Genomic DNA, 13,526 nt, shown 5'->3' with positions numbered 1-13,526 from the left:
CGCGCTTGGGCTGCTGTCATATATGGATGGTGGGAAGGGGGAGGGGCGAGGGCGTCTCAGCTGGGAGGCGGGGCGGGCACACGAGGACAACAACAAACAAAATGGAGGCGGAGGGGGGGGCAGAGCGGAGCGCTGGAGTCAAACGCGCTAACAGGGCAAAAACAGCAGTGGGGAATTAATTATTTAATTAACGAAGCAGAGCGGAAATGTGCTCCACAGCTGGCGAAATGTGGAAAGCTTAAAATGCACAGTTAGAGCAGTCAAGCAGAACAGCGCTATGATATAAACAACACGTGAAAAGGAAATGAAATTGCACAGTTCGAGCAGTTAAGCAAAGCAGCGCTACGATGAAATACACACAGCAGGCAAATGAAACCCAATTAAAAGGCGCTTTTTAAAAGTAAATGCAGCAATGTAGCCCAACAATACCAGATGTCTGCGAGAGACACTGGGAGCGACCACTCAGCCTGAAGCGAGGAGCGAGTCACATGTATGTGGACATGTACTGACAGTATATCTGCAGCAGCCTCTGGTGTCTATGCATTTATCCCCGGGGATGAATGCTGGTACTGAGTATGACTGCAGGCCCCTCTGATGCCTATGCGTTCATGTATGTGCAGATGCGCTGATAGTGAGTATGACTGCAGGCCCCTCTGGTGTTTGCATGCATGGAAGTGGACATGTGCTGATATTGAATGTAACTGCATCATGCTCCGGTGTCTATGTATTCATGTATGAGGGCGAGTTCTGATGGTGAGCATAATTGAGCAGCTTCTGGTTCCTAAGCATTTATGTGTGCAGACATGTTCTCAACGCAGCAGCTTTTAGTGTCTGTGCAGTCCTGCAAAAGACATCTAGTGGTCGGCTGGGGTTCTGCGCCCTTCCTACTGCAGTAAAAGTCTGGAAGTGAACCTGCCTCTGGAGGGGGGCACTGCATAAGTCTTTCCCCTGTTCGGATTCTCTGGAAGGAAGTCTAGCTGGCAAGAGTAGTACTGCAACCTCAAGGATGCATTTCATACCTGCACTGTTTGAGGTGTCAAGGGTGCCCGGAGGTCTTCTGGCCATGGGTGGGGCATCATATCGCTTCCGGCGACCGCCTGTGCTGATGCATTTCTGTTCTTGTCCACACCAGTGTCATGAGGACTATCCCATTACTGTAGAGGAAGGAGAACAATAGACAATACAGTGGCACATTGTACAAGTGTAAACCAATGGGCTGAGCCCGCAGAGAACCTGACCGTTGAGCATGCGCTCCTTCAACATCAATGCTGAGTGTTGCCTCTGCTGGTGCACGACCCTGAGCAAGCTGAAACTTCTCTGCCCAATCAGAGAACTGGAAAAGAGCCCAAACGGTCTGATGTAGATCTTGGCGGATGGGTTACTCCATCACAACGTTGACCGATAACCTGCCCCCCAAAATACAAATCCCAGAGGATATGAAGGGAATTTATATTTAGCTTTCTCTGGATATTCGTCGCTGTTGGGATGGAGTAACCCATCCGCCAAGATGTAAATCAGACCCAAAGTGTCTTTTTGTGGTCCGTCCTGATTTTAAGAGATTAAAGACAATAGACGCTGCTGAATGACAGGAATAAACACACATGCAGATGGTGGCAGCATAACAAAGGGATACAGTATAGAAATATTGTTACAAATAAAAGCACATTAAACATCATTATTTTGTTTTTCCCCTCCTGCAGACTTGGAATCCAGAGCAACATCTGTACACTCTGCTCGGCATTGACAGCACAGAAGAACTATTAGTCGATCCGAACACCAAACTGAACGGTATAAGGAGCCCTGCAGATGAGGTATGTATGTGCCTGTCCTTGTAGAAGCTAAGCATCACGTACCACTCTAATGGTAAAGAAGGACCCAAACTTTTTTTTGTAATTTTTTAAACAGAAAAGAGGCACTGCTAGGGGGGCATGTTCGCTCTCTCTGGTGCCAATTTATTTATTGCAAAAGTGGGATCAGATTATGTCCAGCTCCCCATATACCAGCAGTGATCTTGATATGCTGGTCACTGTAATATGTGTATACGTTTGCTGATTTTTTGGGAATCCTTAAAAACCGTGAATTCAAACTTACATTTGAACATAAAACAAAGATATCCGTGATCATCTAGCCAGGCCACACGTTAGCTGTCGTTGATAATCAAATAACCACAGCACTGTACAGCCAGTCAGGCATCTGAAACAGTCCAGGGTTTGTATCTATTGAGCCCTAAATCATGAAAGTGGTTTGCTGCAGAGTTGCTACGTTGCATTGTGAGTCGAGAAGAATAGCGCAATGCTTTAGAGATGTAATGCACCTAATTTGATACATCTGACCTATTGAAGCCATCCCTTTCAATTCATGGCAGGAGATAAGAGGCAGATTAATCTCTTTAGAAACAAAGCAGAAACTTAAGATGCACATGAATCTCTTTAGATTCATTTTTTAAGAAAAGAGGCATGTGACCAACATTAGAACCAGTCTTCAGATGCACCACCATGATCTCAGAATAGATTCACATTTCATTAAATAGTTGTGAGTTCTTTTCAATTACCTTCCAAGGATGTGTTTGATCTAAGGAATGTCCCGTCTCTTAGTACTTGTAGCTGCAAACAAATATCCGAGTATTCTTTAATTGAAAGAAATGCTAAGATATACTCCATGCAACTGTTAAGCTCCATGCAAGAGTTGTGTTAAATGAATGTACATTTTACATTAAACTCATAATATATTTACATGCAAACAAGATTTTGCAACATAATGTTGTGTAATTCCATCTACACTCCATAAATGCTCATAATCCCATACAACAACATCTAGATCCAAAATGTGGTCCGGAAACTCAAATTCTAAGTCGAGTTGCTTAACATGGTAGAATTTATCCAGCTTGGCTTCATTTTGCCAAAGCCCAGAGAGGGATCCATCTAATCACTCTTTGCAGACACTGATAAAGATTCAGCAGACCCTTGGATGGTAAGACGATGCCAGAATCCAGGGGTATTTTACATCTGGTTCCCAAATCCCACCATTCAATCAATCAATCAATCAGTCATTTGTTAAGCGCACTACATACCCGCGAGGGTCTCAAGGCGCTGGGGGGGTGGTGGGGGCCGCTACTGATTGAACAGCCAGGTCTTTTGTATCCTCCTGAAGGTCAGCAGGTCTTGGGTCTGTCGTAGGCTCAGTGGGAGGGTGTTCCATGTCTTGGCGGCGAGGTGGGAGAAGGATCTCCTGCCGAGGGTTGTTCTTTGGATGCGCGGCATGGTGGCGAGTGAGAGGTTGGCGGAGCGTAGCTGGCGGTTGGGGGTGTGGAAGGAGAACTGTCTGTTGAGGTAGGCTGGGCCGGTCTTGTGGAGTGCCTTATGTGCGTGGATGAGGAGCTTGAAGGATGTCCTCTTGTTGATGGGGAGCCGGTGCAGGTCCCTCAGGTGGGGGGGTGATGTGGCCGTGTCGTGGCACGTTGAGGATCAGTCGTGCCGAGGCGTTTTGGATGTGTTGTTGTCCTTTGATGAGCTTGGTCGGGGCTCCCGCTTAGAGGGCGTTTTTGTAATCGAGTCTGCTGCTGACGAGGGCCAGGGTGACTGTCTTTCTTGTATCTGTCGGGATCCATCTGTAGATCTTGCGGAGCATGCGGAGGGTGTTAAAGCAGGAGAAGGAAACGGCGTTGACTTGCTTGGTCATTGAGAGCGTTGAGTCGAGGATGATTCCCAGGTTGCGTGCGTGGTCGGTGGGGGTCGGGGCTGCCCCCATTGGCGTCGTCCACCAGGGGTCGTCCCAGGCTGAAGGGTTGGAGCCGAGATCAGGACCTCCGTTTTGTCTGAGTTTAGCTTCAGGCGGCTGATCTTCATCCAGTCGGCAACGGCCTTCATTCCTTCGTGGAGGTTGGCTTTGGCGGTGATGGGGTCCTTGGTGAGGGCGAGGCTCAGTTGAGTGTCGTTGGCGTAGGAGATTATGTTGAGGTCGTGCTGTCTGGCGACGTGTGCGAGCGGGGCCATGTAAATGTTGAACAGTGTCGGGCTGAGGGAGGATCCATGGGGTCATTGCCATGTTACTGATATAAAGCCGCTCCTGTGTCTGAGACACTTCTGGTAGGCGGAGTAATGAATTATGTAGGTGATGCCTTTGGTGACTTGAAATGCAAAGGGGTTGTTCCCATTCCTGGATCTACGCTAAATGCAGATGTGAAGATGGGCTAATTTCCAGGTCTATTAATTATGTCTGATTTGTTGCTCTCCAAGAACACCTGTCACAGTGGATACCAGAATTGCCCACTCTACCGTGTTTCAGGTCAATGTGTTTGCATTCATTCTTCATCGATTATATTGAATTTACTTTAGATGTATTGATATGGAACATTTAGAAGACAACTGCATTTACTGCATAAATGAATGTACATCCACGAGCTGGAAATGTAACTGGTTAAGTACTATACAAGTTGGCAATGGTTAGTGCCCCTTCATAGTGTGCCATTAGATGACTAGTGATTTGTGGCAGGTGATCCTGTACCCCTAGTCAGGAACTGGTGTACTATCTAGCCCGTAAAACTCTCTTCAGTCAACATAAATGTCCCCTATCAGTGTGTATACCATGTGGTTAGTGTGTGTTGTGTGTATATGTGCCATGTAATGTGCTGTGTGACCGGCAGTCTGTGTGCTATATTGAATATGGAAAACAACACACCTGTTGAACAGCATGCTGGTTGCCCTTCAAGTTGTCTTTGCCCTTCTTGTGGATGTGACATCCTGTCCGCTGCTGCCCCTGGTGCTGTGACCCAGCGACCCTGTCGATACACTGGCGGACAGTGGTACCTACAGTCACATCCCAAAGGGCCAGAGCATGGACCTTGTAACATTACTGACCTCACTATTTCCCTGTGTGGTGCTGGAAATAAGGAGAGATGTAGTCCAGTATGCCTGACTGGCTTTCCTGACTCCACAAACAGGCATTTGGTCCTTCCCCTACCCCTTGTGCTGTGAACGCCCCTGAAGGAGCAATTGAAAATATTAAATTTAAGGAAGCCACTGGCTTTTGTTCCAGGTTTTCCCACCTGTGTCGCTAAAGCAGGATAAAGACTGACCATGAAACCGACTCTGAGAAGGAGCTCAGAGGGAGGTTTTTCAGTAACAGGACTGGGTTTTTCCGTCATGACCACGGCTGTATCTGGAACTGCAGAAGCTCCTCTGTGCCAATCTCCACTGCAGTCAAACAAAGCTGACCTGACCAGTGTGGAGAAGAGCAGGATTCTCTCCAGAAGGGCAAAGAGCAGATTGTTAGTAGGCCGGAGGTCACTGTGCAGAAGTGAGCCACCCATTTGCTGTGGCAACATTGAAGCACAAATCTCCAGAATCTGCCCTCATGTGTATGAGCAGAGGGTCAATGGCCTGCAGGCAGGATTCTGCCACTTACCATTCCTGACTTCACAGGAGCCCGAGGTGGCCAGAGAGGTTTTTCTTTTTGTCCCTGGCTTTAGAGCGGAGTCTCGTAGAACGGAACCTAGCATTTACCCGGTTACTGCATGAACATCTTTACTGGATTTCATATCCTGGCTCTTCGAATGATCCTCCATCCAGTCCGCCCAGCAGCCCCCTCCCCCCAGTGCCTTGAGACCCTCCCTGGTGAGTAGCCGCGCTTTGCAAGTCCCTGATGGATTGATTGATCCATTGAGCAGACTGCATTTCTCTACTGATTGCTATTCTGAGTGCGTCTTCGTAGTGATCCCAATGTGAGAATCTTTCGACTTTAATAAAATCCTCACCACGTTCTCATTCTACAAAATGCCCTTGGATCGAATATGTCAAGAGTTCTTGTATTGGATTGTGTTCACCTTTTGGAACAACGCTGCCACTTCAGAAGAATCCCTAGAAGAATCAAGAGCTCATACTGAACTCCTGTAAAGTAAGATCGATAACACCCGGCACGGACACCGATCCAGGTCCGTTGCTTACCATTGTCTTACAAGCACTGTAGGCCAATCGTAGACTGGGAACCCTCCCAAGGAGTGCTACAGCAGCCTCTTGCCTCAGGTTCTCCAGATTTTTATATCTGATTTTTACATTCTAAATTCTTTTTTCCATTTATAACGTTATTGGTGATTCGTTACTCATTCTGCGCTCAAAACCTTATTTCTATCAAATCTTCTGCTGTGGTGCCAAAATTCCATACTTTGAGAAGTATTCATTCATCAACACTTAACATGAATCCTTGGGGGCAAACTACCCTTCCTGTTACCTCCAGTGAGTCCCACACAGTGGGGTTGCGCAGAGATCTTTGGAGGCCACGCCCCCTTTCCGCACCACTCTGCAAACGCGGCTCGTGGTACACTACTGATTACTGGTTTAGGGATGAAGTCCACTTTACTCCTGAGGGACCTTGGGGGCTAAGAAGCCCTTCTGGTACCTCCTGTAAGTCCTATACAGTGGGATTCCTGAGAGCTGGTCGGAGGCCGGCCTCCTTTCGTTACCACTCTGCAAATGCAATTACTGGTTTAAAAAACCCATAGAAATTCACTGAAAAAAACAAGGGTTATAGGGACATTACAGTTAGGAATTAGCTTTTAAAAAACTTAGCAATTCACTGAAAAAACCAATGGTTACAGGTACGGTATACTTAGGCTGACATTTCACTCGTACAAAACAAGAGAAATTCAGCAGTTATAGTTAGCTGACCTAACTATAACTTGCGCCTCCGCAACGCACTGCTTATTACATCACTCACAACATGGTCAGTAATATTACTGATGACATCTGAAATGACATCACTGATGACATCATCCACAGAATCACCGACACACCAATATAACATTTAACCCCTTGCGTGCTCATGACAGTCTCCAGCCGTCATGCGTCACGGTGGGCATGTGCGGAGGATGGCCGGGGACCGTCCAAACTCTGCCCACTCAATACAACTCCCGCACAGCGCGAAAATTCACGGTGCACACAAGGGGTTAATACACCCACTCCAACTTGCACACTAACATTCTCAAAACCATTGACACACCCACTCACGGATTCATAGGTCTACATCCACATCCACACATACATGCATAAAGCTACTCATACACCAACTCACTCACTAATACAGCCACTGAAATAGTCACTCATACACCCACTCACACACTATCAGTCACCCATAGAGTCAGTCACACAGCCACTTACTCACCTATATAGTTCTACGCTCAACCACTCACTTATTCACACAGATATTAACACATACTCACCCATACTGTCAGTGACCCAAGCACACACTCACCCATACAGCAACTCGCATAATCACTCACTCACACATACACTCCACCACTGACCTATACTGCCTTTCACATATGCAGTTACTCACCCATACACCACTGACACATCCATTCACTCACCAACACAGCCATACACACTCAGACACCCACACAGCTCCTCACAGACGCACTCTACCATACAGCCACTGACTCATTCATGCAGGCAGTCACAGCCCCCCTCACCCACCCGTACAGACATTCATCCACCCATACAGCTCCTCACAGACGCACTCTACCATACAGCCACTGACTCATTCATGCAGGCAGTCACAGCCCCCCTCACCCACCCGTACAGACATTCATCCACCCATACAGCTCCTCACAGACGCACTCTACCATACAGCCACTGACTCATTCATGCAGGCAGTCACACACCCCCCTCACCCACCCATACAGACACTCTGACACCCATACAGCTCCTCACAGACGCACTCTACCATACAGCCACTGACTCATTCATGCAGGCAGTCACACACCCCCCTCACCCACCCATACAGACACTCTGACACCCATACAGCTCCTCACAGACGCACTCTACCATACAGCCACTGACTCATTCATGCAGGCAGTCACAGCCCCCCTCACCCACCCGTACAGACATTCAGACACCCACACAGCTCCTCACAGACGCACTCTACCATACAGCCACTGACTCATTCATGCAGGCAGTCACAGCCCCCCTCACCCACCCGTACAGACATTCAGACACTCATACAGACATTCAGACACCCACACAGCTCCTCACAGACGCACTCTACCATACAGCCACTGACTCATTCATGCAGGCAGTCACAGCCCCCCTCACCCACCCGTACAGACATTCATCCACCCACACAGCTCCTCACAGACGCACTCTACCATACAGCCACTGACTCATTCATGCAGGCAGTCACAGCCCCCCTCACCCACCCATACAGACATTCATCCACCCATACAGCTCCTCACAGATGCACTCTACCATACAGCCACTGACTCATTCATGCAGGCAGTCACACACCCCCCTCACCCACCCATACAGACACTCTGACACCCATACAGCTCCTCACAGGCGCACTCTACCATACAGCCACTGACTCATTCATGCAGGCAGTCACACACCCCCCTCACCCACCCATACAGACACTCTGACACCCATACAGCTCCTCACAGACGCACTCTACCATACAGCCACTGACTCATTCATGCAGGCAGTCACACACCCCCCTCACCCACCCATACAGACACTCTGACACCCATACAGCTCCTCACAGACGCACTCTACCATACAGCCACTGACTCATTCATGCAGGCAGTCACACACCCCCCTCACCCACCCATACAGACACTCTGACACCCATACAGCTCCTCACAGACGCACTCTACCATACAGCCACTGACTCATTCATGCAGGCAGTCACAGCCCCCCTCACCCACCCGTGCAGACATTCAGACACCCACACAGCTCCTCACAGACGCACTCTACCATACAGCCACTGACTCATTCATGCAGGCAGTCACAGCCCCCCTCACCCACCCGTACAGACATTCAGACACCCATACAGACATTCAGACACCCACACAGCTCCTCACAGACGCACTCTACCATACAGCCACTGACTCATTCATGCAGGCAGTCACAGCCCCCCTCACCCACCCATACAGACATTCAGACACCCATACAGCTCCTCACAGACGCACTCTACCATACAGCCACTGACTCATTCATGCAGGCAGTCACAGCCCCCCTCACCCACCCATACAGACACTCTGACACCCATACAGCTCCTCACAGACGCACTCTACCATACAGCCACTGACTCATTCATGCAGGCAGTCACAGCCCCCCTCACCCACCCGTACAGACATTCAGACACCCATACAGACATTCAGACACCCACACAGCTCCTCACAGACGCACTCTACCATACAGCCACTGACTCATTCATGCAGGCAGTCACACCCCCCCCTCACCCACCCGTACAGACACTCATCCACCCATACAGCTCCTCACAGACGCACTCTACCATACAGCCACTGACTCATTCATGCAGGCAGTCACAGCCCCCCTCACCCACCCATACAGACATTCATCCACCCATACAGCTCCTCACAGACGCACTCTACCATACAGCCACTGACTCATTCATGCAGGCAGTCACAGCCCCCCTCACCCACCCATACAGACACTCTGACACCCATACAGCTCCTCACAGACGCACTCTACCATACAGCCACTGACTCATTCATGCAGGCAGTCACAGCCCCCCTCACCCACCCGTACAGACATTCAGACACCCATACAGACATTCAGACACCCACACAGCTCCTCACAGACGCACTCTACCATACAGCCACTGACTCATTCATGCAGGCAGTCACAGCCCCCCTCACCCACCCATACAGACATTCAGACACCCATACAGACATTCATCCACCCACACAGCTCCTCACAGACGCACTCTACCATACAGCCACTGACTCATTCATGCAGGCAGTCACAGCCCCCCTCACCCACCCATATAGACATTCAGACACCCATACAGCTCCTCACAGACGCACTCTACCATACAGCCACTGACTCATTCATGCAGGCAGTCACACACCCCCCCACCCACCCATACAGACATTCATCCACCCATACAGCTCCTCACAGACGCACTCTACCATACAGCCACTGACTCATTCATGCAGGCAGTCACAGCCCCCCTCACCCACCCATACAGACACTCTGACACCCATACAGCTCCTCACAGACGCACTCTAACATACAGCCACTGACTCATTCATGCAGGCAGTCACAGCCCCCCTCACCCACCCGTACAGACATTCAGACACCCATACAGACATTCATCCACCCACACAGCTCCTCACAGACGCACTCTACCATACAGCCACTGACTCATTCATGCAGGCAGTCACACACCCCCCCACCCACCCATACAGACATTCATCCACCCATACAGCTCCTCACAGACGCACTCTACCATACAGCCACTGACTCATTCATGCAGGCAGTCACACACCCCCCTCACCCACCCATACAGACATACATCCACCCATACAGGTACCTAGAAAACAAATGAATCTCCCATACAGCCACTCCCATACCCACTCACCAACCCATACAGCCACTTAGACACCAACCGACAGACTGATACACTCATATAACTATATTTTTTAATGTTCTTAACGATATTAGTGTGAAGCAATATTTTATGTTAGTTATTTTTGTACTTACCATTATAAGTATAGGGAGACACTATTTTTGTAAAATATATTTTTTAGATAATGTTTTTGTTACACAATATTATTGTTGTCGATACTGTGTCAGTGATCCAACTAAGGTTGTACTTTGCTAACCAGGGAAGCCATCTCCAGGGCAGTGGCCCATGGGAACATCACAGTATTGTGGCCAAATGCGAAAAGATCACTCTGATAGAGTTTATTCCCCAAGTCACAGGACGTCAACATGTAAATGCATAGAAAAACCTTTGCCCTTACAGCCTCTTTTCACCATAGTCTTTGTGTTCTCATCCCAATTGCATTTTTTAGGACCATATATTTTTGTAGCAGAGTTATCTTTATTCACTTTAGTGGAGAGGGTGAGTCTATTTGCAAACCATGCCTGGATCTGTTGTAAGAACTTTGAGAAATGCACGTTTCTGCGCAATGCACCCAGAAATATACCTGGGCTTGTCTTGGTAGACGAAGAATACGCATGCCCAAATATGAGAGAGTTATGCCCAAAAGCAGCAGGGGTGTGCAATGGTTGGCATTCAGGAAAGTACACAACTCTGACATTTATACTTCATCATCATTCATCCAGTGGAGAAGCTTGACTCTGAGCAGGACCCCCTAAGCTTCCTACAGCCCTGACCCTCAAAGCCGCCCTGGCTTCAGCCAGGACCTCAGACCGGAGAGTGAGCGTGTCTCTGACATTCATCCTTGGATGTTCCTTGTCTCATTTCTGCAAGAATGACCCAGAGGAAGGTAAATTTAGAGATAAAAGGTATTTATTTCCTTCTCCCAGTACAAGAGAACCTAATGAAGACATGAACTCTGTCACCAGGGATCATGTGGGAATGGTAGGGCAAACAGGCAGCTTAATCTAAAGGATATCATGATGTCAGCGTGGAGGTGAGAGGTTAAGAGAGCTGGCACTACACACGGCTCACAAGGGGCCAGAGATAGATCATCCATTGTGGACAGAGACTTAGTATAAACCAAGGTGTGGGCCGACGAAAGAAGGAAAGCCTACAAGCCATGCAAGTAATGTGTGGGACATGAAGATCTGAACGTCTAACTGGTTCTTATGCTCTCTTTCTGCAGGCGTGGCGCTCGGAGCATCATGAGCATGTCTTACTGAGTACTAAAAGTACCGGGGACCTCGCGATCCAAGAATCCAACGATGACCATGCAGAGATCAACAGAAAAGAGGTATTGTTCAGTCAAGTTAACACCATCGGTGCTCATGAAGAGCTCAGCACGTCATCAGCCAGGGTGCTCGTGTGATCAGGATGAGCTCAGCTCGTCATGACCGTTGGAACGCTCACACGCGGGGCTAATTCCCCTGCTGTAATGAGCATTCCACACAAACGGGTGTGGCCGTGACAAGCTCAGCTCGTCATGAGCACACGAGCACCGTGGCTCATGACGACCTGAGCTCGTCACGAGCACCGGGGCGCTGTGCGCGCCCACCCCACCCCCCAGCACAGCAGGGGAATTACCCCCACTGCGAAGGAGTTGAAGAAACCTGTCTGAGTGTGACATGTGATGGTTGGAAGCAGTAGGGCAAAAGCATCATTAGAAGGTTGCTAGAGACCAGAGATAAGCCTTCGACACTGTTTGTTTCCCATGTGACAATCCTCGACCCCCGCAGGGATCCCCCTCCCCACAAAAGGAGCAGAGAGTTCTACGGTTTCCATCCTTTCTCCACTAGGAGCGCTGACTCTAACCTTCGCAGGCCCATAAAGGCCCGGATCACATTGAGGTCATAGGGAGCCGGACTGCTAAGGCAGTGGACCAGTGACACTGCTTGGACATATAGCACTGTGCAGGCTGTACTCAGTCTACCAGGCTTTACCTGGGCATGTGAGAGTGCACTTGTGTATATTATGCTATGCCTTGAGCTTGGTGGTTTTAGCTGGGCGTGTGATTGTGATAGAGCGCGCAGATGACCCGACTATTTATTTACCATATACGTATCGGGCCCATAGAAATTCGATTTTACCATAATCATAAATCAGGAAACCTTACGCTCTACTACCAGTATCCCTGTTCCTTCCTATTTTATTTCCAGTGTACCCGACTTACCACTCCACTGCTACGGGTACCTAATGACCACAATGGACCAGGGAGCTAGCTGTAAAGAAAGGCAGACACCATAATACCTATTTTATATTCTATTTGTACTTTTATAATAACCACAAACTCAGGAAGTTTTGAAAACCTTTATCTAATTTTCATCAGATTCATTGAACATTAGGTTTACAGCTAATAAACTGTCAATAACTAAGATTAAAAAAAACACGTATCCATATAGGAAATAAATCAAGCCAACCATTTAGAATTCTAAAGGAAAGGTAAAAATAGGGAATATGCTGTTAAACAGTTTCAGTGCTCAGACCAAATCGAAAATGACTAAAGGACGGGAAAATAAGGAGCATGCTAGAATAACAATCATAAAGTATGACAGACTCACATTCACTTTCCTGATCATCCCTTGCAGGCACTTTCCCCTTCAGATGCAACATTACTTGCTGGTATTTTTTCATTACCTCATCAGAAGGAGCCCCTGTTATAGGGTCCCTCGGGAATTCTTCACTAGGCCACCCAATGGCAATTTTACATTCTGTCCACAAATCTACGGGAAATACGATATCGAAAAACCCATCCAGATCTTTCCACAGGCATTTTTGTACCTTCACAAACCTTTCTACCTGTTTGTACCAACCTACAGTCTTTTCTCGTAATTTTGGGAAGTCATTAGTAAAGGACACAATATCCTGTCAGGACTATGGAACATGTACATACTTTCCACCTGGCACTTCTCGCATAGGATATAATTTTTCTGCCTTATCTGCTTCCTTTAAGACGAACTTGGAAGCCATCTGCTTTGATTTAATTTCCTCCTTTTTCTTTGCCCACCTGGCTTTCCATTTTTCCAATTCTCCCCATTTTTGCAACAGGTTTAATAATTCTTTGATCTGTACCTTTTTCCCTGACACATTCATATTTTCTAAATCTTTGTTTGAGAACTCTGCTCTGT

At 48.1% G+C, this 13,526-nt stretch overlaps 1 protein-coding gene across 1 annotated transcript in view; it reads left to right on the top strand.

The window, feature by feature from the left end:
* Positions 1-13,526, top strand: part of LOC144798233 (uncharacterized) — a 197,805-nt gene that overhangs the window by 10,261 nt on the left and 174,018 nt on the right. The window contains exons 3-4 of the mRNA XM_078668982.1: positions 1,701-1,811; positions 11,588-11,695. Coding sequence (XP_078525108.1) covers positions 1,701-1,811; positions 11,588-11,695 — 219 coding nt within the window. The remainder of the gene's footprint in view (positions 1-1,700; positions 1,812-11,587; positions 11,696-13,526) is intronic.

This window comes from Lissotriton helveticus, chromosome 12 (assembly GCF_964261635.1).
Source record: "Lissotriton helveticus chromosome 12, aLisHel1.1, whole genome shotgun sequence".
NCBI lineage: Eukaryota > Metazoa > Chordata > Amphibia > Caudata > Salamandridae > Lissotriton > Lissotriton helveticus.
The sequence above is the reverse complement of the archived record's forward strand: the minus strand, read 5'-3'. Positions and strand labels throughout refer to the sequence as shown.